The 27,422-nt window shown below is 45.5% G+C and overlaps 1 protein-coding gene across 1 annotated transcript; it reads right to left on the bottom strand.

The window, feature by feature from the left end:
- Positions 1-212: 212 nt before the first annotated feature.
- Jaml (junction adhesion molecule like) lies at positions 213-22,395 on the bottom strand. The gene is made up of 9 exons (XM_035443444.1): positions 22,353-22,395; positions 19,385-19,548; positions 17,910-18,135; positions 14,472-14,584; positions 10,098-10,329; positions 7,298-7,448; positions 4,648-4,708; positions 3,528-3,611; positions 213-278 (listed from the first exon to the last, which is right to left on the bottom strand). Exons 1-9 carry the CDS (start codon positions 22,393-22,395, stop codon positions 213-215), a joined length of 1,140 nt encoding a protein of 379 aa, XP_035299335.1.
- Between the last annotated feature and the right edge of the window lie 5,027 nt (positions 22,396-27,422).

Below are 27,422 nucleotides of genomic sequence, written 5' to 3'. Positions count from 1 at the left end.
CAGACTCCAAGCCCTCCATCTTCAGGCTTCTAATGGAGGCAGAGACCAGCTGAGAATGCAGAAGTCTAAAATAGCTGGCATGGTGGCTCAGGGGTCACCGAAAACAGTCTTTGCTGCTGCCGAGATGAAGTGCCCTCTTTCTTCTCAGAAAGTTTGCTGCTTTGGGAATCCCCCAAGCTAACTGTTTTGTTTTGTTTTGTTTTTTAACTGGATTATTTGGATCTTACTGAAGAGAGGGCAAGACTGGGTGCTCTGGAAGAAGAAGGCCAAACTGGGTGCTGGGATGGGAGAGAAGAAGAAACAAACATACATGTAAGTGGTTAGGGGCTTGGGGGAGTGAAGTGTCTGACCAGCAAAGTCCTGGGTTCAATCCCCATCATAGGAAAAAAAGTAAGTCAAAAAGACAACAGTAGCAGCCACTCGCTGAAATGTTCCTCATATGTTTGGCACAATATTAAATTCTATATGCATTGTCTCATTTGGTCCTCACCCTCAATGAGGCAAATACTACTTTTCTCTTTTTTTTCTCAAGTGACCCAGGCTGACCTCAAACTTACTATCTAGCAGAGAATGGCCTTGAACTCTAAGACAACAAGCTCACAGAGGCTGCTTCCTGCCTCTAAGTATCACCTGCGAAGTTATGGAAGCAGGTTATGGATCCAGCATCTAACGCCCAAGTCTGCGACCTGGACCACCATGTGGCGATCCTCAGAAAAGTGTTGTTGGTGGGAGACTGGGTCCAGATATCAAAACCCATGGATGTTCAAGGCCCTACAAGTGGCTTGACACTTACATATAACCTACATACATACATAAATCACCTCCCCGTTTCCTTTGACACAATGTAAACGCTATGTGATTAGGTGTTCTGGTGTGATACCTATGGAATAATAAAAAAATGTCTGCACATGCTCATTGTAGACATTTCCAAATATTTTCCATGTGTGGTTGGCTGAACCCATGGATTCTGGAAACAAAGACACAGTCTGCATTAATGCAATTTAATCAAGACAACAACAATAAAATGACAGGCTCCTTATTGCCATTCTTCGTCAAAGAATACCTCTGTTGCTAAGATTTCAAACAAGGGTGTTTGTGTGTGTGTGTGTGTGTGTGTGTGTGTGTGTGTGTGTGTGTGTGTGTGTATGTGTGTACATGCCTATACACATGGGGACCAGAAAGAGATACTGGATTATCCCTTGGAGCTGGATACAAGTGTACAGGACTTCCACCTGTTACATGGCACTAGGATCTAACTCTGATCCTCATGATTGCAGAGCAAGCCCTCCTAACTGCTTAGCCACCTGCCAGCCTCCTACAGTTTATTTATTTTGGCACACAAAGTAGTTCTTTTATCTATCTATCTATCTATCTATCTATCTATCTACCTATCTATCTATCTATCTATCTATCTATCTATCTATTTTGAGGCAGGGTTTCTCTGTGTGGCCCTGGCTGTCCTGGAACTTACTCTGTAGACCAGGCTGGCCTTGAACTCAGAGATCCACCTGCCTCTGCCTCCCAAGTACTAGGATTAAAGGCAGGTGCCACCATGCCTAGCATGTGTTTCTTTTAAGATTTGCTTTTTTTAAAAAAAAATACATGTATATGGAGGAGGTGTGCATATGAGTGCAGGTGCCCACAGAGGCCAGAGGCATCAGGACCCCTGGAACTGGAGTTAAAGACACTTAGGAGCTGCTTAACATGACCGCTGAGATCCAAACTTTGGTCCTCTGCAAGAACAGTATGCACTCTTAAGTGCTGAGCCATTTCTCCAGTCCAGCATATAGTGTTTCTAAGTAACTTGGCCAGCCCTGAAGACCTCTGTGTTTATAGCCTGGGCCTTACCTCACCCATGCTTTAGCAGACCTGAGGCACTGTTTTTGCTGCACAGCATGTGAGTGGCTGTGAAGAGCACTGTTGCTCCAACATATCTCCACTTCAAGACTTCCTACAGTGTTTGTAGGTGACACTCCCACCATGTCAGCAGGTCTCTAAAAGCCAGGATGAGGCCTGGTCTGATGCTGGACTATCACATGGCAATAATGGAAGGATGTAAAAGAAAATGCCTCTATTCATCCGAAACTTCAGAAGGGCTGATGTTTTACTTGGTGGAATGGGGCCAGATCTCTGATCTCACACTGCCTAGGCAGAACTTTCTCCACTGCCATCAGCTGGGAGTCATGTGTCTCTGTGCAGTGTGACAGGGCAAACAGGCCATCATTCCACACACTCTGGAGGCCTGCCTTCCTGAACCCAACAGAATACAGCTCTGTCACGGGGTGGGTGCCATTAATCAGTCTACAAAATAATGTGTTACCACTGTCAGCCAATTCCTTTCTTCCCACCCCTACACCTTGCACAGCAAGGAACCATTTCCGGGCGCCTTCTTCCCTGAGTTGCCTGCAGCCTGCATGTCAGTTAGATCATGAGAAGGTAATAACCAAGTTCAGAATAAACAAAGCCAATGGCCAAAAGGATCCTGTTCTACCTTTTAAAAAAAGGTAGAACATGTATGATATGTGGGCATGTATCCATGTGCAGTTGTGCGCCTGAGTGCAGACACATGCATAAAGTGCCGAGTGCCTGGAGATCAGAAGCCTACCACCTCATTTGAGACAGGGTCTCCTTCTTGTTTGCTGTCACCTACACGGGGCTGTTTCCACTGCTCCTCTTGCTGTGTGAACTGGGATTATAGATGGGTGTGCTAACAGCTTTTTATGGGTTCTGCAGATTCGAACTCAGCTCCTCCCGCCTGTGCAGCAAGCACTTTACCAAGCCATTTCCCTACCCCACAGCTTGTTTGGAGACAGGGTCTCATTGTCGGCCATGTTGGCCTTAAACTGGGTATGCAGCTGAGAATGACCCTGAACTTTTTTGTTTGTTTGTTTGTTTTTGTTTGTTTGTTTGTTTTGGAGACAGAGTTTCTCTGTGTAGCTCTGGATGTCCTGGAACTCACTCTATAGACAAAGCTGGTCTCACACTCAAGAGATCCACCTGCTTCTGCCTCCCAACTGCTGGGATTAAAGGCGGTGTGCCACCACCATCCAGCAACCCTGGACTTCTTATCCCTGTCTCTACCTCTTTAGTTCTGGGATTACAGGCCTGTACTACCACAACCAACTTACATGGCACTGGGAATCAAACCCAGGGAAACATTAAATCTATACACTGAACTGTATCCCTAGCTCTCTGCTTTCACCTTTCATTCTCCTGCAAGCCTTGTCTGATGATCTCATATGCTTTATTACATCTATTTGACCAGAGCTGGGCTAATGAGGGTAGGCCTCCCCTCTACTTTCTCTGCTTGTACTCTCTACCAATGACTTTAATCCTAAACAGAGTTTACTCTAGGCTTCCTACTGCTTGGGAAAACAAAAACAAAACAAAACAAAATCTGTCCTCTGCAAACAATCTCTTGGGATGGTCTCACCACTCCTGTCTCCCAGGGCCTGGGCCAAATCCTTCTCAGCACCTGCTCCCTCTCCAGAAACCTGGCCCAGCTAAGGACCCAGAATAGTCCTCACCATGGTCATGTAGGTGGCCTCTGATTGTCCACTTGGTCCTTCCTCCATCGACTCCCTCGTGGTTATTGAGGAATAGACATGTTTCTGGGGTAGGGGGAATACAAAGTTTTTAAGGTCATGCAGGAAAGAAACCACCTACTCCTGTTCACAGGACATCAGCTACCAAAGCCACCAAGTTCAGAGGGTTATGGAGAGTCAGAGAATGGTTACACTGATGATAATCCCAGCATCAGTCTTCCTGAATGAAGTCACAGCCAAGGGCATCAGCCTCAAGAATCAAACTGCCTGCTTCAAAACCAAAGACCTTTGCATCTCTAGGCATTGACTTGGAAGTTGGGGGGGGGGGCTCATCCTGCAGAATAACTTGTAGGCTGTGGCCAGTTCTTTCTGCTTAGTCACGGCAAGTTGGCACTAATTACCAATTAACTGTTGTCATCTCGAAGAAGGTTGATGTGCCAAGGACAGCCCTCCCTGAACCTCACAGCTCTGAGATCTGAGGACTGTGATCTACCATTGTGTCACTCTTAGGAAAGTGACACATCCTGAGGCTTCTAAGGATTGAACCAGCTTGAACAAAAATCCTCCTCTTGGGACAAAAGCAACCCAAAACTCGGGAAGTATATCATAGAGAATGTCTAAAAGTTAAAAGGGGGGAAGGAGAAGGAGAGACAGAGGAGGAAAGGAAGGACAAGAACATAGGAGCTCAGGAAAATTAATCTCTCAGCTCCTGTTTATAACTCAATTTCTAAGCACTATGGGGCGGGGGGGGGGGGGGCAGGGGGGAGTCCTTCTTGGTCCCCTCTAAAGGTTCCTGAAAGCACCTCCTCGAAATCACTAACTCCTTAGCTCATGAAGGGAGCAGAGCTTTCTGATTGCAGGTTCAGGGCACTCTCCTATACCTGCCCCCAGGATCTGCTGCCCAGGGCTGATCTGGTCCAGGCTACTCTGTCCCAGCCCATTCCTCTGCAGCAGTGATAAAGGCTTTCTGAGTCACTGCTGTGCACACAGCCATGGCCTGTGAGCTGAGAGCTGAGACTAATGCGTCAAATACTGTTCCCAAGCGATGGCCTCCACCCGCCACCTCACAGTGTCCCCCTCAGGTGACAGGGTGTTCTCTCACCTCTGGATTACTCTTCTCTTTGTTCTCCAGGCTCTTCAAGGAAGCTGTAGAACTCACTGAACTGTAAGGCATGAAAAGCACATGGAGTGAACACTGAACCTCACAAGGTACACTGACTCAAGTGTGTCTAGAAAGGACCCTATACTTACTGGGTGTTTTGCATCCAGTGGAACACCCACATCACATAGGATCTTTAAATCACTTTACAGAGAGACTCTTGGGAGGAACTAAATACACACAGAGCAGCTCTTCTGGTAGGAAGTGAGAAGCTGCTCTGGGAATAGTTTAGGCTGAAATATGACTTCACCTTCTCTATTTCCATTCTAACCACTTCTGTCCCAGAGTGGGAGGTAGAGTATAACTGGGCACAGTGGCATCTTGAAGTCCCAGCTACTCCTGAAGCATGGAGCCAGGAGTTCAAAACCAGCCTTGGCAGTATGTAGAGACCCATTTTAAATTTATCATCATCATCATCATCATCTGTGTGTACCACTCAAGTTACAACAAGTGAGTAGAGGTCAGGGTACAACTTTTAATAATCTATTCTCTCTCTCCACCTTGTTGAGACTCTCTCCTCTCTCTCTCTCTCTCTCTCTCTCTCTCTCTCTCTCTCTCTCTCTTCTCTGCCTATGCCAGGTGAGCTGACTGGCTAGCTTCCAGGTGATTCTCCTGTCTCCACATCTCATCCCACCATGGGAGAGCTGGGATCACAAATGCAAGCCATAGTATGGGACTGATCATATGAGTTCTAGCAACTGATCTCAAGGCATCTCACTGGCCCAAGAGACCTCATTTTAACAAGAAGGGAGGGGAGGGGAGGGCAGGGGAGGGGAAAATGTGAACAGAGGAGGAAATATAATTTAAATGGCTTAAAAGAGTGAGCCCATGGCATTTGACTTCACTATCTTGTTCTCAGTACTGAGAACAATGAGCAGCACATGTCCAGCAAGACCACATTTCCCAGGTCAGAGCCCTCCCCAGTGGCATTCCCCCCTCCCCTCCAGGCTGTTCACTCTGACTGTTCCCTGATCAGACCCTACGACTTTGATCTCTGGGCCAATTGTCTCATGCATCTGTCACTAAATGTACCTTTTTTTCTTGTTTTGATTTAAGGCAGATATATAAAAAAAAACAGGGTGTGAGCATAAAAATAAACTATGTTTGTTTCAAATGGAAATGTTTTTAGCATATAATTGTAACATTGTCACTGTTGAATGAATCAAATACTACAGAATTAGACCATTGAAAGCTGAGGTTTCCAAGTTGTCCCCTTAGCCAATAGGATTCTTATCTTCAATGTTGGACAAGGCCTCAGAACTATCCTTCAGAACTCCTGTCAACGATGGGCTAAGTAAACTCCCAGACAAAACATATCCAGTGTACAGGCTCCTGACGTCGACACGGTATTGCTTCCTTTCTATAAGATCACTGCACATTTCCCCTACAGCCTTCTTGGCTACCATCCTATGCCATCACCTGCTGCAGGCCTGTGTGTAACAGAATATTCAACGGAATGCCATTCATTCAATCATTGCCTTCCTGAGAGATGCTGTACTCACAATGACTTCAGATTTTTATTAGCAGCCAAGTTGTAGTAACTGTATTTATGTGGGAATCTTGGGACAGTGGCATTTCTTTAGAATGAATTTCCCAGAGTATGGACATAAATTGGGAGTGGAACTTAACTGTCTGGCTCTTAGTCTTATGCTCAAATGCATGCCTGATGCAATGACCCTTAGAGGTGCCAAGTTCAACACCAAATCAGACAGCTCTGGGAGTAGTGGCGCACCTGGTCAGACACAGCAGCTTTCTTTACAATCTGCATATCCCAGGGAAAAGTCACTCAGACATCAGTGTTGAGAGGCTAGAGGTGGTGAGACTTGGTGGTAGAAAGTTTGTCTAGAATGTACAAGATCTGGGATTCAATCCTCAGCACAGTAAAAGAGAAAAAAGCCAATATTCCTTGGTCTTTATGGGTCTTTCCCATTGCAGTGACTCCAGCTGGAGCATTAGCTTAAACTTCGAACATGTTCCATTAACATTCTATAAACAGAAGAACACAGAGCTGCTGATAGTCAGGGAGATGCTAACATCTGTATCCTGGCATTCGGGCATTTCTAAGAGTCTGGGAGAGCTAGTGATGAAATTCAGCCCTTGAAGACTTTTCAATCCAGGCATAGTGGTACACACCTGTAATGCCAGCAAATGAGGGCCCGAGACAGGATGGCCATGAGTTCAAAGCCAGCCTGGGCTACATAGGGACTTCCTGTCTCACACTCCTCCCCAATTCACAGCTTCTCTTAAGCAGTCCACGGGTACTACTACAGTTCTTGCATGAGGTCTGTATCTGAATTATGTTTCACTTAAACCCCCATTTGTGAGGGAGTTGATAATCTCTGTATAACATCAAGGAGAATGAGCATGCTGTAGTACTGTGCTAGCCTTTCTGAAGTCTGGTGAGCAAAGCGGGCAGAGCCAGCTGCAATGACATCAAATGTAGCAATGTAACATCACAGGGCACTGGCACTCTCTTCCACTTTGAATTAGAGATGAGGCTCAAATTAGGGTGGTACCGATACTCTTCTACTTTCATTTAGAAGCCGACTATACACTTGGCCTCCCGACTGAAGGGGTGGGGATGGTCATATACCTCTTATTCCACCGGGTTTTCTTCACAATTAGTATCAACACTGGGAGCAGCAAGAAGGTGGCACAGACAATCCCCACAATTATCACCAGCTGATTCCCATCCAGAATCGACGGCCGATCAGTCTTGGGTGGAGGAGTTGTTAGAATCGACACTTGGGAAAGGGAGAAAGAAAGCTTTGAGAGGGTCTCAGTATTCTAGAAGAGCAGAGAGCCCCAATAACCCTATGCCAAATAGCAGCAGCCAGGTCAGGAAGCAGAGACAGAAGGCCAGGATGCATCCTATACCAGGACACAGGAGCACCATCTCCATTAGACTAAGAGCCAGTCCAACCCTCTTGCTTAACCCTAAAGTGGGGGTTAAACTGGTGGGAGAAGCGGCTGCCTTCACCTGTGCTAGATTACCCTTTTACATCAGTAACTCTATGTTAAAACTTGGTTTACCAGATGACTAAATAGAACAGTCATTTTCAAGACCACTGACTGACAGTGTCTCTATGCTATATTATCCAGATTCATAGTCACAATGCTAAATAGGGTGTCCAGGGTGTTCACACTGGTATAACACCCTTCACTCAGCTCTTCTATTCACTCTAAAGACATATATCAGCATTTCTCTAGCACCGGAGATCTCTAGACATAGAGAGCGCCTACAAAGACAACTGATGGCCAATTCCTGCCTCTGTCTTTGGGGGTAAGGGGGTACAGAGAAAGGGGGTGCTCAGTTCTGTGAAGAGCATGGGAAGAGGCCTTTGGTGACAAGTGTTAAATTTTAATGTGAGTTTTTAAAGAAGTGTTCAGTTGGTTGGGCTGTTGACAACGCAGAGGAAGACCAAGAAGATGTCTTGCAGGGTCTGGTAGACCCACAGGGTGTTTTGAGGAAGTGGAAATAGGTGCAGTTCAAAGGCTGAAGCTGAGGATGTGGTAGCTGGAGAAATAATGGCGTCCAAGTCAGGAAGGAGTGTCATCACCTCAGCAAAGTGGTTGCCTGTTTTTGCTACAGGTCCTGGAGAAGTTAATGAGAGGAGTATGGATAAGTGGTGGGAATGCTCTGACTTGTGATTCAGAAAGAAGGCCCTGGCTAAGGATGACAGCACAGAATGGTTAGAGGCTGAAGGTCTAAAACAGAGAAGAAGACTGTCAGAACAAAGGCCTGGAAGGAAGATGGCTTCAAAACTGGCCGTACAAATGGCACAACTTACTCATCTGCCAGACAAGGAAAGGGAAGAATCAAGGGCCACTCCCTGGCATCCAGTTACATAACTGTATCCATGGTGGCAGTATTCCCCAATGTCAGGAAGATGGGATGAGGGAGAGTCATGCATATTTGAAGAATCTGTAGAAATGTGGTGTGGAGTTGAAATGCATGCATGCATATAATAACTCCAGTTCTCCACACGCACACACACAACCAGCCCTCATCTATGCCCATGTGTCCTCACGCTTGGATTAGACCAACTGCAAAACTGTTATCTGTGTTGAATTATATGAAGACCTTTTTTCTTGCCACTCCCTAAGCAATGTGGGGCAACAATTACTTATATTAGGTACTACCAGTAATCTAGAAGTGATTTTGAGTATACTGGAGGCTATGTGTCTGCAATAAACAAATACTTTTTTAGTATGGCATTTTTATAGAAGGAACTTAAGCACCCACAGATTTTGGTGTTTTCAATGGAGGAGAAAGTCTTGGAACCAAATTTCCTCAGATATCAGGGACACACATGGCTGTTTATAAACATTTGTGCCAATCTAACTGTGCCCAATATAGAGTGGAGGTTAAACCTGGTGTCTAACATCACTGTGCTGAAGAAGGCTGGGGATGGGTGACCAGCATGTCACTGGACCTGGTGGCATGAGCCTGAAGAAAAACAGAACTGTAGGATGAGACCTGAAGTGGGAGAAGGAACTGAGCTGAACATGAATGGAAGAGAAAGTGCAAGCTCAAAGCCATGCCTGGAAATGCCCCAGTGGGAGGGTGGGTGATGCCAGAGCACAGAGCAGGAAGGAGCTCATCTGCCTCAGGATGGTGTGTGGAGATAAGCACAGGGGCAGATGTAGACATGTCTGTGGGTGGGGTGGCCTCAGAGGAGGTGAGCCCCCCTCCCCACTTTGATGTTTTTGTTTGTTTGTTTTTCCCGTGAAGTGAAAGGAAAGGCATGTGACAAAGGAGCCCACACAGGGATGAAGAAACTTCTTGAAGATGTCTCTGGCCTGAGACACTGAGGCACTTCCCTTTCTAGTCCTCTCCCCCCACCCTAAGCCAACCACCAGCAGCTACTTCAGGCCCCAGTGAGAGGCGAAGTCCACAGGCCACATCCTTCACCTCGAACAACCTGCCGCAGACAGCACAATTAAGTCTCTATTATCCTCGGTGCACAGTTTTTGTCAGAAACCCGTTTCTTATTCTGGAACCTTCCCATTTTCTCTCTGTTGCTTGCTGTCTTTCACAGTTTAGGATTAGCTTCCCTTACAAGGACATATGACTCCCTCAAAGTCAAGCAAACGTGACTCGGATCTCCACTCCACTCCACCTCTGAGCTCTGGCCACAAGTGGGGTTTGGAGAGATTTGGTGTTCGCCACTTTAGTGCCCTTTTCCATGCCTAACACCAGAGAGGTGAGCCCAGGCATCTGGTGAACTGAGTTGATGAAGGAATCACTCTCAGGGTTGTGCAAGTCCAAGGCCAGGCCCTGAGAGCCATGCCTCCTTCCACTGGGCATGCCTGTAGCCTCCCTAGCTCACTCCAGACATAGCCCTTGTCATGCATAGCCCCTCAACCCTCTCCACCCAAATATCAGATACTTTGAGATTCTTCCTGGATCACATGCAACACAATAGTTTTCCTAGACTCCAGTTTCCCCAGGTAGATGTGGCAGGTGTAGACTCCTTGGTCAGACTCCTTCACTGTTTGAAGCATGATAGAGCCATCATTGTGTGAGATGTCGCCAATCAGGTTTACACGGTTTCGGAAGCGGCCCTGGTTCTGGAAGTAGCCACTAGGCATGTTGAAGTCATGGCACCAGACAACCTCCTCCTACAAGGAAAGGTCAAAGCATGAGGCTTGGAGGACTACAGGGCGTGTGCTGGGGAGACCTCAGAGCTGACAAGGCCCTGCCATGTGAGGGCAGGGAGGGTGTTACATAACACAAAGTCGTGTTCACATTCACATGTATAAACACATGTGTACTAGTGAGGACGACACCAAACCACAAACAACTGTCCCATCAGAAAAAGTGGTTTAAAGGAGGTTAGTAGCTCTGGCCTGTGAACCCAGCTACGCAGGAGGCTGAGGCCAGAGGATAGAAAGTGCAATTTGGCCAGACTCTGTCTCTGAAGAAGGAGTAAAAAGAGGGAAAGGGTTACAATTCTGCAGCAGAGTGCTTGCCTAGTATACATGAAATCCTGAGTTTAATACCCAGCACCAGAGCTAAAGACAAGAGAGAGCTGGAGACAGACAGACAGATACACAGACAGAAAAAGAGAGACAGAGAGACACACATACATAGACAGATGAAGACAGAGAGAAACAGAGAGAGAGAGAGAGAGAGAGAGAGAGAGAGAGAATGAGAATATAAACTAAAATTACTTCACTCTTTGTTCTTTTCCAGAAAAAGAAAGGAAGAAAGAGAGAAAGAGGAAGGAAGGAAGGAAGGAAGGAAGGAAGGAAGGAAGGAAGGGAGGGAGAGACAGAGAGAGAGAGAGAGAGAGAGAGAGAAAGAGAGAATATAAACTAAAATTACTTCACTCTTTGTTCTTTTCCAGAAAAAGAAAGGAAGAAAGAGAGAAAGAGGAAGGAAGGAAGGAAGGAAGGAAGGAAGGAAGGAAGGAAGGGAGGGAGAGACAGAGACAGAGAGAGAGAGAGAGAGAGAGAGAGAGAGAGAGAGAGAGTACACTATTGTCTCTGGCACTTCAGTTGGATTTCCAACAGGCAGATAAAGTGGGTCTAAAATTAACTGTTGTCCCCAAACTTGCTTTTTTTCAGTCCATCCTGTTTCAGTAAATGGCAATGTCTTCTTTTAGATGTTCGGGCTAAAGACCTTAGAATCATCTTTAATTAAGTAACTCGTATCAAGTTCACCAAAAAATCCTGGTCCCTCTGCCTTCAAAACACATCTCGGACCACCCTTCTCAGCTCCCTGGCTGCTGTCACACCAGCCCAGGCTATACCTCATCTCTTCCAGAAGCATCTCTCCTAAAGGGCTTCCTCACCTGTCTTCCTGCTCACCTTTCCCCACAGTCTACCCTCAGTGAATGAGCTTTTAAAAACCTAAGGGGGTGGGGGGACCAACAAAAACAAAAACAAACCCAAAAACCTAAGACCCGGCAAGTCCTTCCTCTGCTCTAAACCTCCCCTGGCCCCTCACTTCTCCTCTAGGCCCTATATGATCTGCCCTGGTCTCTTTTCCCTCTCTCACACCCATTTCCAATTCCTTCACTAGATTTAGTTACACAGGCACCCAGCTACCTCCTGAAGGCTGGTCTCAGGGCTACTGCTCTCGATACTCCTGCAACTGGAACCTCTGTTTGTCTCCCCTCATTTTCTTCAGACCACTATCTTGATGAGGCTTGCCTGACATCTACACAAAATAACAACCACAGAACTCTGCTTAAGGTTCTTCATGGCTCTTTATTTTTGTTGCTTTAGAGAATCAGTTAGTCATTGTCCCACTGTGAATCCCCCTCCCTTACTGTTACTGTCCCATCAAGACAGGGTCTTTATTTTGATTTTGGTTTTTTGGTTTTGGGTTTTTTTTGTTTGTTTTTTGAAACAGGGTTTCTCTGTGAATCCCTGGCTGTCCTGGAACTCACTCTGTAGACCAGGCTGACCTTGAACTCACAGAGATCCGCCTGCCTCTGCCTCCCAAGTGCTGGGATTAAAGGCATGTACCACCACCACCAGGGCAGGACAAGGTCTTTAAATGAATGAATGTTGAAATGTTATACAAAGGCCTGTGATGGTGGTCATGGGAGAGGTAAGGATTGAAACCATGGCCGTATATGCACAAGGTAAGTGTTCTTTCTACCAATAAGCTACATCCCTAGATCTTTTTTCCAAAAAGAAAGAAAAGCCTTTGAGTGAAGGTGATGGGTTATAGACAGGAACACAAATGGAGAGACTTGGTCCCAGCTCTTCTTTCTGTTGTGAATTATTTGATGGGTGGCATAGAAATGCATGACAATGAGGCCTGGAGAGATGGATTCAGAGTTGAGGGCTGGGCTGATCCAGGGATTTCCCTGAGGCCTTGATGTGCGGAGAAGGAACACAGCTCCTTCTCTAAAACCTTGAACATGCTTGGCAGAGCCTGGAATAGCCTAGGGCCAGGGCATTGGGGGAGCTGTGGCTTCAGATCCTGAAAACCCAACTCTTCCCACTCAAAGGAGCTGTAGTTACCAGCCCCGAAGCTGATGTGTGCTCAGTCTGCAATGCCTTTGAGACACCCTGTGTCCCCTTATGCAACATTTCCTGATTAGCTTCCTGCTGACTCTGCCCCATTGTAGGATGGTTTCTGATGATTCTGTCCCATTTCTGCCCTAAAAATACTGTATAAGGTGCTGTACCTCCTAATAAACTTGCTTTTCTGAGCCACAAGCTTGTGCAAGCCATCCTAATTCCAAACTTTTCTACCCTTTTCTTTACCTTCATCTCAAGGTCACCTCTCCCTTAGGAGCTTGCCAATAAAGAACTATCTGCTGATCCAGTCAGCCCAGTTGTCAATAGTACTTGTTCTTACAGAAGACCCAGGTTCAGTTCCTGGCACCCACACAACGGCTCACAACCATCAGTTCCAGAGAATCAGACACTACCTCCCCCACTATATGGACGTCAGGCACGCACATGGTGCATGTGCGTATGTGAAAGAAAAACACTCACACACAGAAAATAAAGCAAGTAAATAAATAAAAACCTAGATGCATGACAAGCTCTTAGGAGTGAACTTGGGGCTACATATCATCCCCCACCCTCTACCATGATGCCACCCTTTCTGATGTCCTCAGATAGCATCCAAGAATCAGGTATGAGTGACTTTGTTGGAGAGATGACCTAGAATATATTTTAATTTTAAAAACTGAAATCATCTATAAAACTTTGCACTTTAACTTCTATCAATAAGCCAACTAAGATGTTACTCATAACACATTTTTATTCCATTTATTTACTAAGGGGCAGTTGCATGGTGTAAGTGCAAAAACTCAGAGGACAGCCTGTAGAAATAACTCTGTTCTCTCCTTCTGTCGTACAGGACCCAGGGGCTGAACTCACGTCATCAAGTTTGGTAGCAAGCAAGGGCCATCTCACCAGTCCCCAGTACACATTTTAACCCCTAAATATATCACCATGTCATTGTTGAGATCTGTTAGTCCAGTGAACTAACTTGCTACTTATTGCTTTAGAGTTCCTATGAATTATCCTTCACTCTGGCTCCCAAAGGCCTACCAATCCCAAGCCCTGGGACGTTTATAAAGATGAAAAAAAAAAAAAAGTTAGTAATGGAGCAGGCAAAGTTTACAGAAATAGCATACACTAGGGTACGAATGTAATTGTATTCTTATGCCTAGCCCATTGCTTTCCAGGTTAGGACACACACATACACACACGCACACGCACACGCACACGCACACGTACACGCACACGCGCTCACCCTCTGACAGGGATTACAATGAAGAGGAGGTAAAAGGACTCTCAAATGAAGCCACCACATCGCATACAAAGGGCTTCCCACGTAACATTGCACACCAGGGTCTTAGAAACCTGAACATTTAGGTTTCTAAGAAGAACACCTCTTCTTCCCTCTCCTCCTTCCCCTTTCCCTCCCACACGTCCTCCTCCTTCTCCTCCTCCTCTTCACCTTCCTCATCTTTCTCCCCTCCCTCCCCCTTCCCTCTCTCCTCTTCTTATCCCCCCCCCTTCCATCTTCTCCTCCCTCACTCTTCTTCTCGTCAATAGAATCATATTTCACACCAAGAAGCCAAACTTGTCCAGACAAGTGGCTAAAGCAGGAGGCCAGGTCAGACAGACTCCCAGACCTGGGCCTCTGCAATGTCACCCCTCCACAGGCCCACCCCAGGGTACCTGACACCTGATTCTCCCCTCCCTGTCCTCCCTTGCCTCCTGCCCTCCCCTGCCTCCTGCCCTCGGTGTCTCTACAGTGAGCCCCCACTCCCACCCCACCTTACCTTGGCATGCTTTCCGGAAGAAAACATCCAGTCCACCTTGGTCACATGTTTCTTTTCTGTGCTCTGGAAGAAACATCCCATCTCAGCTGAACTGCCTACACGGACTGTGAGCTCTGGGAATGAAGTGATAAACTGAGTCAGACTTAATCAAACAGAGTTTCTAGATAATAAAGGCTGGGTAAGAATGCTTACTCAGCAAGCCAAAGAACCTGAGTTCAAATCTAACACCCATGTAAAAAGCCAAACACATCGCCTTGGAATCCCAGCATTTGGGAGCAGAGACAGGTGAACCTGAGAGCTCTCTGGTCAGCCATCCTAGCCAAAATGGAGCTTCCAATTTAGTGTGAGACTCTGTCTCGAGACAAAACGGTAGAGAGAAATGAGGGAAGACAAATACAACTGCACCCTGTGTCTATGAAACACACACACACACACACACCACAAAAATAAATAATAAAGTCTAGCTAAATATCCTTGAAAAATGTCACTGTCACACCAAACATGTGGACAAAAATATTCAAGAGCCTCTTCTCTCAATGTGGCATAACGTCCTGGCATAAGAGAATGAGCTCACTACCCACTGACGCCAAGTCTGAAGTTCTTGTTTCTACACTGCAGTAAACTCTTTCTGCTCGCTTGCCTTTAACTCCTTTATCTTTCCCCTTTTCCAGAATTTCTCTCACATTTGAAGTACAGAAAGTCTCAAGGCTCTTGCTTTCTGTTCATAGATACAGAGACCCACATGGGCACAGCATAAATAGTGGAAAGTCAGAAAACTCATTGTCATATTTAACTTGCTGGTTCTTCTAACTGGGGGTGGGGGGACTGTCTTCAAATTCTTTTACTCATTTTACAAGTTATTTTAGGACTTGCTTGGGATATAGTTCTGGCTTCAACACCGGTCATGGGACTCCTTGCAAACTCAGCCAAGGAAGTAGCTTTCCCCTTGACTGTTTCCCTTCTCTGTTTCAATCCTGCCCTCTCCAGAACCCTCCCCCATCTGACACACACCCCCTCTTCCAGCTCTCTGGGTCCTCCACCTTGGAGGAGCTTCCTTCTGCTGGCTTGGGCAGGCAGCTGACCCCACCATATTCTCTCTGAGTAAGTCATTCTAAGAGGGCCCTGAAAAGAAAGCATGTAGAAAAATACTGCTAACTTATCCACACTGCCCTCCACAAAGCAGCCAAGAAGTCAGTTAAGAAAGTAAAGGTGGGATGGTGCACAGAGAGGCAGAAGCCTAAGTCTCAAGAAGACATGGAGGCACAAGCTTAAACCTTAAGTAGACAGGGTTCTTTCAAAAGAATGCTAAGCAAAGGTCCCGAGCAAAGAAACGCAGTGCATAAGCAGACCATTCATCCAAGTTGCCTCCCTGGGAGAACATGAACTTCCTGCCCAGTAAGAGAACTACACAGTGGGAAGAAAGCAAACTTAAACTCAATGGAGAGATGACTTCTGCAGGCAGTAAAAATCCACTGGGAAGGGCATTAGTAGGGAAGGAAATGCCCCATCACATCAGCCTGTTAAGAACTGAACACTAGCTTTTAAGTGAATAATAACAACCGAACATTCTGAGACCCTTTAATGCACTGAGCATGTGCCAGACACCTTATAGGTAGCATAGCGATTAGTCATTGTAACATGCATGCTCAGTCCCTGCTCTTTAAGCCCATCCAGTGCCTCATCTATGTTGAGGACACACTCGATCATAGGACTATATTTTCAGGTGAAATCACTATAATGTTTTTAGGTTCTTAGTGTATTGCTCTCCATTTTACACAAACAGAAAGAATAGCAAAAGGGGTTCAGAAACCCACAGGGGCAGAAAAGAATGAGAAGTCCAAGTGAGAACAAATCCCAGGCTTCCTGGTGTACTGTGCCTATCACATCATGTGAGAAGAAAGAGACCTGGAGCTAGAGCAAAAGGATAGGAAACAGTGTTAGTTTCACCTAAAATATTTAAGAACTATGGAAAATGGAAGTAATGGGATTGCAGGATTATAAGGCTGAGGGTCCACTTGGCAATGAAAAGTCACAGGTGACTATAAACATGGAGTTTCCACATGAACAGAGACAACCTCTATAAACAAGTGCACCACGGTCCACCCAGCAAGAAGGCAAAACATGAGGGCTTAGATCTGCTCCTGCTTTGGTTGGAAGGGGAAATAAAGACGGGTTGCCTCTGACCATCCCTAATGTGATTCTAGCTGGTTTCCCTCGCTACAGCTCTGGCCATTGGCCCATGTTGGTTCCTTCTTTGTACCCACGAAACCAGAAAGGGCAGCCTTTTTTGTGGGCTGCACTTTGAGGAGGGTTTAGGAATGCCAGAAGAGAATGAGGGTAGAACAGCGACTCACAAGGAGAATCTTGGGGGAAAGCAAACATCAGACTTCCTCCCTTCTCCTGGAGGACCACAGCTTTGGAATTATTCAGAAAAAAAAAAAAAAGATGCAGGGAAAATGAGGAGCAGTACCAGAGGCCACTCCCTAATGACTCCACACTCACAAATTGGATTCACAAGAGGAATACTAGTTCAAGACTATCGTCCATTACACTAATGTGTATTGATTGCCTATACGCTGCCAAGTACTGCACCAAAGGCTTGTCAGAGGCGAAGAACCTAAAACCAGACAAGCAGGGAAGATACACTGCATGGGTGTGACCAGCATCTCGATAGGAAAAGGCAAACTTGGCGGGGGGGGGGGGGGTGCTTTTGTTCAGTAAGTAGCTAAGGACTGAAGCTAGTGGGGAGAATAGAGGGCCTTGATCATGACCTTCTACTAGCAGCCAAGCAGCCCTGAGCCATGCCCATCAAAGATTCATCTTCATTACTTTTTAATTAAGAGCATGTAGAGTGGGGATGGTACATGCATGTGAGTGCAGGTGCCCAAAGAAGCCGGAAGAGGAGTTGGATCCCCTAGAGCAAGAGTTACAGGCCATTGTAAGCTGGGTACCAAACTCCAGTCCTCTGCAAGAACAGTATGTGCTCTCAACAGCTGAACCATCTCTCCAACCCCTACCCCACACTCTTGTTTTTAATGAAAAGAAATATATTTCATGCAATATATGTTGATCATGTTTTTCCTCTCCCCCAATTCCTCTCAGATCTTCCCCACCTCTCTACAACCCAACTTTATGTTCTTTTTTCTCTCCATCTCTTAAAAAAAAAAACAGACAACAACAAAAATAATAAACACCACACACACAAAACAAACCCCAGCCGGGTGGGGTGGTGCACACCTGTAATCCCAGCACGCAGGAGGCAGAGGCAGGTGGATCTCGGCCAGCCTGATTCACAAAGTGAATTCCAGGACAGCCAGGGCTATTATACAAAGAAACCCTGTCTCGACACCAAACAAACAACACACAAAAATGAAAATCAAAACAAACAAGCAGAAGATTGTTGCCCTCTGGCCCCTCTTTGAGTACGTGACCCCATACCTTTAGGCTTCTCTGGCAGCACGCGCAGTACCACGAACTTTTTAAAGACTACACTCTCGTTTTTGAGGCGGATTTCACAGGTGTAGGTTCCCTGGTCTGCTTCTTGCACATTTTGGAGCAGGAGAGAACCGTCATTTCGTAAGATGTCCCCCACCAAATGCGAACGGTTCTGGAAGCGCCCCGTAGGCACACTGAGGTTGGAGTAATAGTATAGCACGTATTCACTCTGAGAGTAATAAACAGGAGGAAGTCAACAGAGGAGCCAGACCTGGGAGTCTGGATTGAAAAGACCATTATGTGGAGACAGTGAATTTATCACCATAATAGTGACCAAAAAGCACTCAGCTAATAATGTTATTAATATTCATAATGATAATGTAGCCAGCAACTGTCTAGCTTGTACAAGGTTCCATGACTAATTTTCTATACAGACAAATGAAACACAGAATCTGTATTTTCATTTCTTACAACATAAGGAAAAATGCAACAGCTTCTGTGATAATCACTCTAGGATTAGAACTCATAACTTTTTAAAACCATTTCCTGTCTTACGACAGGGCAGGTGAGATGCCATTCAAACATATGACCTAATCCCTTGGTATTATGGGCTGGTGTTGCCAGTAAGGCTGCCACTCCTCTCTGCTCTGCCCTCCTCCAGCCAGCAATATCATGACACAAAGGGAGTTGTCAGTAGGAATGGTTACAGGCTGGGAGGGAGAGCCCTGTCGAGTTCTTAAGTCTACCTCCACCAGAGCTCTGCTTCTTTTATAACAGCAAACAGAAGTATGATTTTGGGTGAAAGTGGCAGGGATAGAGAATACACTCTGAGCTACAAAAGCAGCCATTGATTTGCAAACACTGGAATTTCACTGCTAACAGCAAACTACTTGGGTCATGTTTCACAGACAATCCTGACACTCACACATCTCTGTGGACTTTGTGACAGAAGTTGAAGACAGTTTCCCATTTAGAGCTCATGAGAGCAAACCCCCTGCCTGGCTACTAATACCAATACTTCAAGAAAAAGCAAAGAAACAACGCATGGTCCCCAGAGAAGAGGACTGCTCAAAGAATCTGTCCCCGACACAGAAACATGCCTACACCATCATTCTTATGCCCAGCTCATCTGTCTTGACTACAGGAATTGCCTTTCATGTCCATCTTTATCTTTAGTACTACAATGGAAGCAAACTGAGAGAACTCCGTGTACGTCTCCCATTGGTCCTGAACCAGTTCAGCACTGGTACCATTATGGTCCTGTTTCCTCTTCACAGTGGGCGTGGCTCTAATCAAGCAAGGTTGCCCTGCTGATGATACACAGCCAAATAGCTAAGCTAAGCGGAGGCCTAGTGATGACTCCTTCCAAAGCTCTTGCAATACTACCCTGAAGACTCAATGACTGATTCTCCCACGCCCAGCCCAATCCTGATACCATTAGCCAGAGGCTTGACCATACAGTCAGGCCACCTTCTTACCTCAGCATGTTCCCCTTTTGAGAGTATCCAGTCTACTTTGACCACATGTTTCTCTTCTGGGCTGTGGACAACACATCCCATGAAAGCTGAATCACCCACGTGCACTCTCAGCTCAGGGGAGGAGACAACCCTGTCAGTCAGGCCCTGAGAATCACCTACAGGGGTTAAAGAAAGAAGACATCATTTAGACAAGTAACCTCAACAAGAAAACTCAGTATCTATCTGTAGATATTATCCATTTCCCCTCCATCCACGATCCAGCATGGTCTAAGCACTTAGACCTCACTTAAACCAGCATGGCAGTGGAGAATGGTCCTCTGTTTATCTATAGGACTCAAATCTGAAGAATTCTGCAACCTTCAAACCACAGGAAGAGCTCACTGCTCCCCTTGGCCTCACTAGTCCCTTCCCCTTTTCTAGAATTCCTCCACCCTGTCTTTCCAATGAAAGGCAATCCTGAGATCCACATCCAATTACTCACATCTCCTAGCTCTGCATACAGTGTTCCTAACGTTAAGTTAAAAAGGAAGTGGGCTCATCCTCGCTCGCTTGCTCGTGCGCTTGTGGGTTCCCTATCTGAATGATCCACTCACTAGCTGTTTTGTTTTCTTCCTCTTTTCCTTTTATTTAATCCCTTCACGAAAAGCTTATCTCTGCATCCGCTGGCTGAGTCTTTCTACAGTTAAGTAGGCCAGAGTGGAGCACAACTTTCTCTTTGAGTTTCCTTTGTGCTTGCCCTCCCTGGCCTCATTTCTCCAGCGTCACTGTCAACCCTGCCCTTTCAAAGGCATTTGAAGCATGGGTTCCCTTCTTCCCTCATCTGCTTGTCACTCATGGAATTTCACCAAAAGGGAAAACCATGGCAAGGACATTTCTGTTTTCACAAGATATCCTCTGGCATAAAGACAACAAAATCAAGAGACAAATTTAGATGCTGCCCAGTTCGTATCGAAGAAGAGCCAAGTGAGCACATATGGGAATGACAGGAAAGGTGCCAGCCTTTTCATCCAAGCTGTCTCCCCTGAGAGAAGAGAGAACTTCCTGCCCAACAGCAGGCTCGCACAGTAGGAGGATGGAAAAGAACATACAAACTCTCAACCCTTTGGATGGAGATATTTTCAAAGAAATCATATTAGCTCCAGCAACTACTGGAATTTTCCTGTGAGGAAGAGTGTGTGTGTGCACGCGCGCACATGCGTGCATGTGGTGCGTGTGTAGTCTGTCACCTGGAATTGAGCAAAGGCACCCTTTTGCTTATTTTGTTGAGTCAAGATTTGTTCACTGTCTACAGCTCAAAATAGTAAAGAGGGCCAGTGAGATGCCACCAAGCTGGATGACCTCAGTTCAGTCCCCCAGACCCGCACAGTGCAAGAGCGAATTCCTGCAAGTTGACCTCTGATCTCCATACTCGCACCCCCACTTAAATAATTAAAATAATGAATAATAATAAAGAGTTAGGCATGAAAATGCATGTCTGTGATCCCAACACTCAAGAGGCAGAGAAGAGAAGATAAAGCGTTCAAATCCCAAAGAACCCCTGGACATAAGGCTAGCTGTGGTGCTTATTTAACATGCATTTAACATACCAAAGCACACACTGACCACCAGGCTCTCTCAGCATTGCAAACACTTGTCACAGAGTCCTCTCCTCTCAGCACTTCTCTCACACACACCCTCCCCACCCTAAGCCTCTCCAGCCCCCGGGCTTCCCCTACCTTCCCTGATTCCCAGGCATTTTTTGTCTTCTTTGCTCTCTTGGCTTCTTGGTTCTTCTCTCTTTTGGTTCCTTTCTTGGTCCTCTGCTCTTGGCTCCTGACCCCCTCTCTTGCCTCTCTGTTCTCTTCCTCTCTCACTCTCCCTCCCCACCTGTCCTCTCACGGTCTGATCTATTCTGCCAGCCATGTTCAGTCTGGGCTCTTCCAGATGCTTCTGGCAGTTCCCTCCCTCACATCTACAATAAAAGCCTTCTCTTCAGCCATACCTAGGAGTAGTCATGTCCTCATTTTCATTCACATAGAAAGACCCTGGCTACAAATTAAATTAGTAAATAAGATGGCAAAGCACCACATTAATTTCTTCTTCCTACAGACCTATTTCCATGGAATAAGGAACAAGATACAGGCAGAAAAGAGAAAGAGAAAAGAAGGAAGTGAAGATGAGCAGCAGGAGTTGCCCTGGGGCAGGGGAAAGTCTGAACAGGAGATTCCCACCCAGTCTACTGAGGCCAAAGCAGACTTCCCAAAAGGAAGTAAAACTCAAGGGAAGCTTGTGGAATCCGGAAGGCTTGAGCAAGTTTGTTGGGGTGAGATGCTACCGAAGGGGGTAAAAATGGAAGGAACAAAGAGTTACAGGCAAAGAAAACAACAACAATTGGGAAAGAGTTCCCTATGTTTAGAAACCACAAAAGCATCTGCCTGGCTGAGGCAGAGACAAATAACAGGCCCCCTCCATTTCTCCTTGGTAATTTTCCTTCGATATCTGAGACTGACTAGCGGTAATTGACAGACATCAGTGTAAACTGTAGGAATGCCATGGAGAAACTTCCTTTCACACAAGTATGTTCTGGAACACCCAGGAACTACCCAAAGACATCCTGTGCCCAACAGACACAGAAGGTAAGAAGAATCAACTACCTGCTTCTAAAACAGCAGTTTCAAAGAACCAAGAAGTTCCAGCCCAGGGTTTCCACATTGCACAAATCAAAGGGAATTAAACAAAAATAAAAATTGGCTTTTTAAAAAAATGTATGAGACTAGGGCTCATTGGGTAAAGGCACTTGCTACCAAGCCTGGAATTGAACTCAGGAAACCACATGGAGGAAAGGAAGGATCAACTTCTGCAAGTTGTCTCTGAGAGCCCTATGTCCTTTCCCACAACACAAAATAAATAAATAAATATCAAAAAAAAATTTCAGGTATGAGACAAACGAGCACTCAGATATTGCCCCCAGTCTCTTGCTTCTACTTACCCAGAATCACTGGAATCACAATCAGTTTCAGGAGGCGAAGCATACTGCTTTCAAGTTTCTGATCTTAAGATAAAAGGAAAACCTGAAAATTATGTAGAGAGGACATTGTTAACTGAACAAACCAACGGTGAGCACCGGTGTGGGCCAGCGCCACTGTGGGCCGGGTTGTGTCTGAGGCACTGGCACAGCACTGAACACAGGAGAGGAAGCTCCAGCACAACTACACCTTACATACAGCAGGGAAAGGAGGGAAGGGCAAGAGTGTGCATGAACAAGACAGCATCTAGATGCTGAGGAGGGAGATGGCAAAACAAACCCAAGTGATGGCTGGAGAGACACTTGGGGTCTGCTTCAGGTTGGCCATAATGGAAGGTCCATGAAAGTCGCTTTTCCAAACAAAAAAAGGGCAAATGAGTCCCTACGGCGCCCTTAAGACAACCATCCCAGATATTCCACATCCTGGACGCTTCACATAACCCAAACACTACAGGATCCATAGCCTCAACTTTTTACCTGTCCCTCCAGCTGAATGGGAATTGCCGCCTTGACAAATGGAAAGAATGTTCAGGCCATGTGGGAGGAGAAATATACAATGAATGGAAACGGACTGATCAACGATTTGTATTTGGGCATTACACATGACTAGCAATCGCTCCGCTAACAGACTCATAGCCCTGGCTCACAAAGGGAAAGTGTTAAGCCTTACAGGTACTACTTACCAAATTTAAAATACAAAGACACAACAGAATGACCTTTTTTTTTTTTTTTTTACATTTTTACCCTTTTAAAGCAGGCCAGTGTGGGTAGAATTAAGGATGTGTAAAACCATTTCTAATATCTGTGTTCTGTCTATTAATCTCATGACATCCCCCACCTCTTGGAAAATGACTCACTGTTCTAGACAATGTTCCCTCAGATGTTCTTAGCCAAACTGAAGAACCCTAACACTAAGAAGTTACAACTCAGTCCATCTTAGGGATTAGACACACTATTACCATCTCAGCTGTGACCCCCTCAATGCCTAACGGCTCAGCCACTAGAACTGTTCCACCTCAGAACTGCTAAGAAAGGTCCCTTAATGCACTAATAGCAGGGGGCTCCAGAGAGCTCTGCTGGGATATCTGGCACTGGCCATTTCCTTCCTAAAATGCAGTTGCCTGGAACTGGAGAGATGGCTCAGCACTTTAAGAGCATGTGCTGTTCTTACAGAGGATGAGTTGCTTCTCAGTCCCACATCTTGTGGCTCACAGCTATCTGTAACTCTAGCTCCAGGACATCTGCTGCCTCTGACCTCCAAGGGTACCTGCACTCATGTGCATATACCCACACACAAACGTACACACATACACATAACTGCAAACATAACATTTTAAAAATGTATTTTTAGTGGTTACCAAAAAGATGCCTTATCTGTATTCCAATCAACAAAATCCACTTGGGAGATGGAAACTGCTCAAGGAGATTCCTTCCCTAGGTCTCCCTCGACTCACTATACCTTAGCTTCCTCACCTACAATGCAGGATGACAGTGCAAGAATCAGATATGATCATATAGATAACAGTGCTTCGAAAAAGAGGAAACATCGCTAGACAGGATCCTATTTTCTAGAACCCAAGAGCCAGACAGAGAGCAACCTGTGACTTCAACCTTTATAGGAATGGTAAACTATCAGTCAAACTAGAAGCTTTGACTACCACTGTCAATATGTGGATGATAAGTACACTGCTCCAGCTGTGTGAGGGGTCAAACAGAAGTCCCTCCCCTGACACACAGAGTTAGTGGCCTTAATGGGCTTCCCTTGTAGCCTGTCTTGTCTTTAGCCCATCACATTCAGACATCCAAGATCCCTGTCACCTTCTGGGGAGCTACTGAGTTCCTTTCTCTGCTCAGCAAACAGCGCCCAGCTCTCACAGGATTTTCCCAAGAAAGCACCAGTCACTCAGAGGTGTGATGGCTAATTTGCATGTCTGTAACAAATGCCTATTGAAGTCTGTACTCTCTCAAGGACAGGACCATGTATGTCTTGTTTGTATTTGTGCTCCAACACTGTTCTACATAAATCTCTGGGAGCATGCCAGATAAATGTTTGTCACCGACAATGTGACCATTACCTTGAAATCAGCTTTGAGGCATCCTGCAACCCCTTGACACTACTCTATGAGGAAACTAGCAACTTGAAAAGTTGACTTACTCACGCAGAGCCACACCCAGCCTCCTTCAAACCAATTCTAGGAAATATATAGTATGATAAATTAAAAAAACACCCGTTTTCAGTCTTAAATACTCAAATGCACTGATAGAATTCTGTGGGAATTAGAAAGAAAAGTAATGAGCAAAAAGAGCATTGAATTTGAATTTTTTTTTAAGTTATTTTCCAGGCTCAGCCTCCTGAAAGTCAACTTTAACATAATAGGCTCAGACATTTTTGTTTTTGTTTTTCTCGTTGATAGGCAACTACACTAAAAATCACAACTTAATATGCAATAAACAGAGAAAGATGTAATGCTAGGGACTGTCTGTGTGATTTACTTACTAACTCACTCAATCTTCACCACAACCATGAGACTTCTTGCAGATGAGAAAATGGGGTACAGGCCAATGGTATGTTTTGCCTAAGAACACATAGCATATTGGAGAGTCTGGCTTGAACCCCAGGCACTCGGGATCTTTCAGCCCCAGCCTGTATCTCTACAGTGTTTCTTCACATCTGTCAAAGTTGTTGTGCATGCCCCTTACCTCATATGTCAAGTGAAAGTAATTTCCTCAGGGAATCCTCTCCTCAGGCATCCATCCTAGGACAGACTACCTAGCTGCACCTTCATGGTACTCTTTATCTTTCTTTCAGAGCATTTGCCACAACTTGTAATCATCGATTTGTTGCAGTGCTCATGTGATTAAATATTTGCTCTTCCTCTCACTCTCCAAGACTCTAAGCTCCAAGAGGCTGAGAGGGAGCCTATGAAACACTACAGCTCCAGGGTTCGCATGGTGTAGGGGACAGGAATCCTTAGTTTACAGCTTCTCAAACAAGTTCATGACACCTTGGAAACTTACCAAGAATCCTCTAGTCAAGTTTCAATTTCCTGAGTAGGTGGCAAACATTCAGAAATTCTTTTTTTTAATACACGCACACATCATCATCATCATCACCTCACATTAGTAAGGGGGGGTGTATCATCAGGAAATTCCATTGTGTGAACATCTAAGAGTGCACTTATACAAACTAAGATGACTGCAATGCCACTAGACTGTATGATCTTAGAGGACCACTGTCTATGTATTGTCAAGTAAAATGTTATTTAAAACATGACACATACATATATACATACACATATATGTATACATACACATATATCTGAAACATATATGATTATCAAAATTCTAAATTCTAAACACACACACATAAATCTTGGTTTTTAAAATCCCAGTCAGCTAGCACATTCAGAAGCACATTGCCAATAGACCTTGTTTAAACTCTTGTCTCTACCCTGTTTCCTTTCCAGACATTGATGTAACTCAGCAGTAGGTCTCAGGTAATGCCACACAGCCAGTTATTTCACGTGCTGGCCAAGCATTTTGACCCAAGCTCATGGCTTTCTCACTATAACTCTTGGCAAATATCTCCTATCAGTCTTAGGGTTACAATATTTACATATTGTAATAATACATATTATTACAATATTACAAGACAATGGAAGAGCAGGGTGCCAACTCTTAGCAAGTTGCCCCTGGTAATAACAAAGACTACAGAAAGACAGACAACTGTGCAACATCCATGCCTCACTCCACTGTGATGCTAAATTCCTTCAACTCCCTTATCTGTTCTTGTGTACCTTTGGACTCTCAGAAATTTGTACATATACAAATATTCATGACCACTCTGAGATACAAACCTCTTAAAATATGCCCTTGCTTTTCCTTCTGAGACCATGTAGCACAGATGGGGGCTTTGTGGCTTTTGAAGCACAACCTAGATTACATACGACTCAGATGGAACCTTGGGAATCATCTCCTGTTCCCTCCAGACCAGCATGTAGCTAGTCCTAATCCAGCTTGTGTCTGTTTTTCTGGAGGTCTGGGCTAAGCCAGGGTAGTCCATCTCTCTTGGGAGACTTGAACTGATGCCTTCATGACATGTTGATTTATCCAGAACAGGGAGAAGACAGTGAGGGAGGATTTCTGCCATGAGCTCAAGGACAGTCAGTCTAAAGTCTAAACTCTGTCTAAAGTCGGAGGCAGCAGGAAAGCTGAAGCCTACGGATGACCTTGTTCACCATTATTACAGCAAAGCTTCTCTTTTCTCTGACACAAAGCACACTACTAAAGTTGCACCTGCTTTGTCGATCTCGTGGCAGCCCCGGCTGTGGAGACTGGGAAGTCTATGCATGCCTCCTCATCCTACAGCAACGGCAATCTAACCAGCTTTCCTTAGAATGAGAACTAGCCTTCTCAGAACAGTTCAAACAATGGCTCACAGCACACAAAGTCACTGCTTACCCAAGATGACAGCACCCAGGAAAAGCAATGCACCACGACCTCCTGCCACAGCGTCCCCGCATCGACTGCCAGCACAGTAGGTCAGGCTCAAAGCAAACCAGATGTATGCATGCTTTCTGAGGTGGCTACAGAAACCTAAACAGGAACCTTCAACTCAAGGTTCTCCTTTCAGCCGCCAGTCTCACTACCCAATCTGCACTTATATTTTCATTACATTTGAATTGCATTTTTGTCAATTTCACAAATATTATCCAGTGTGTTGTGATGGCCATATTCACCCCCATTAATCTCTCTTATTCCCATCTCATCCCTGCTGATCCCTCTCCTCTTCCCAACTAGTCCTCTTCATGCTTTTGTGCGTGCGTGCGTGCGTGCGTGCGTGCGTGTGCGTGCGTGCGCGTGTGTGTGTGTGTGTGTGTGTGTGTGTGTGTGTGTGTGTGTGTGTGCACATGTGAGCATGTGTGTGTGCGCATGCAGGTCTTCTTCAGGTAGCCACAGCTTCTGTGTGTACATGATTACAATGCCATGTCATAGCCAGAAGCACAGCACTCCATCATCTTCTGGCTTTTACAT

The sequence above is a fragment of the Cricetulus griseus genome, chromosome 4 (assembly GCF_003668045.3).
Source record: "Cricetulus griseus strain 17A/GY chromosome 4, alternate assembly CriGri-PICRH-1.0, whole genome shotgun sequence".
Taxonomy (NCBI): domain Eukaryota; kingdom Metazoa; phylum Chordata; class Mammalia; order Rodentia; family Cricetidae; genus Cricetulus; species Cricetulus griseus.
Note: the sequence above shows the minus strand (reverse complement) of the source record. Positions and strands in the feature narration are given on the sequence as shown.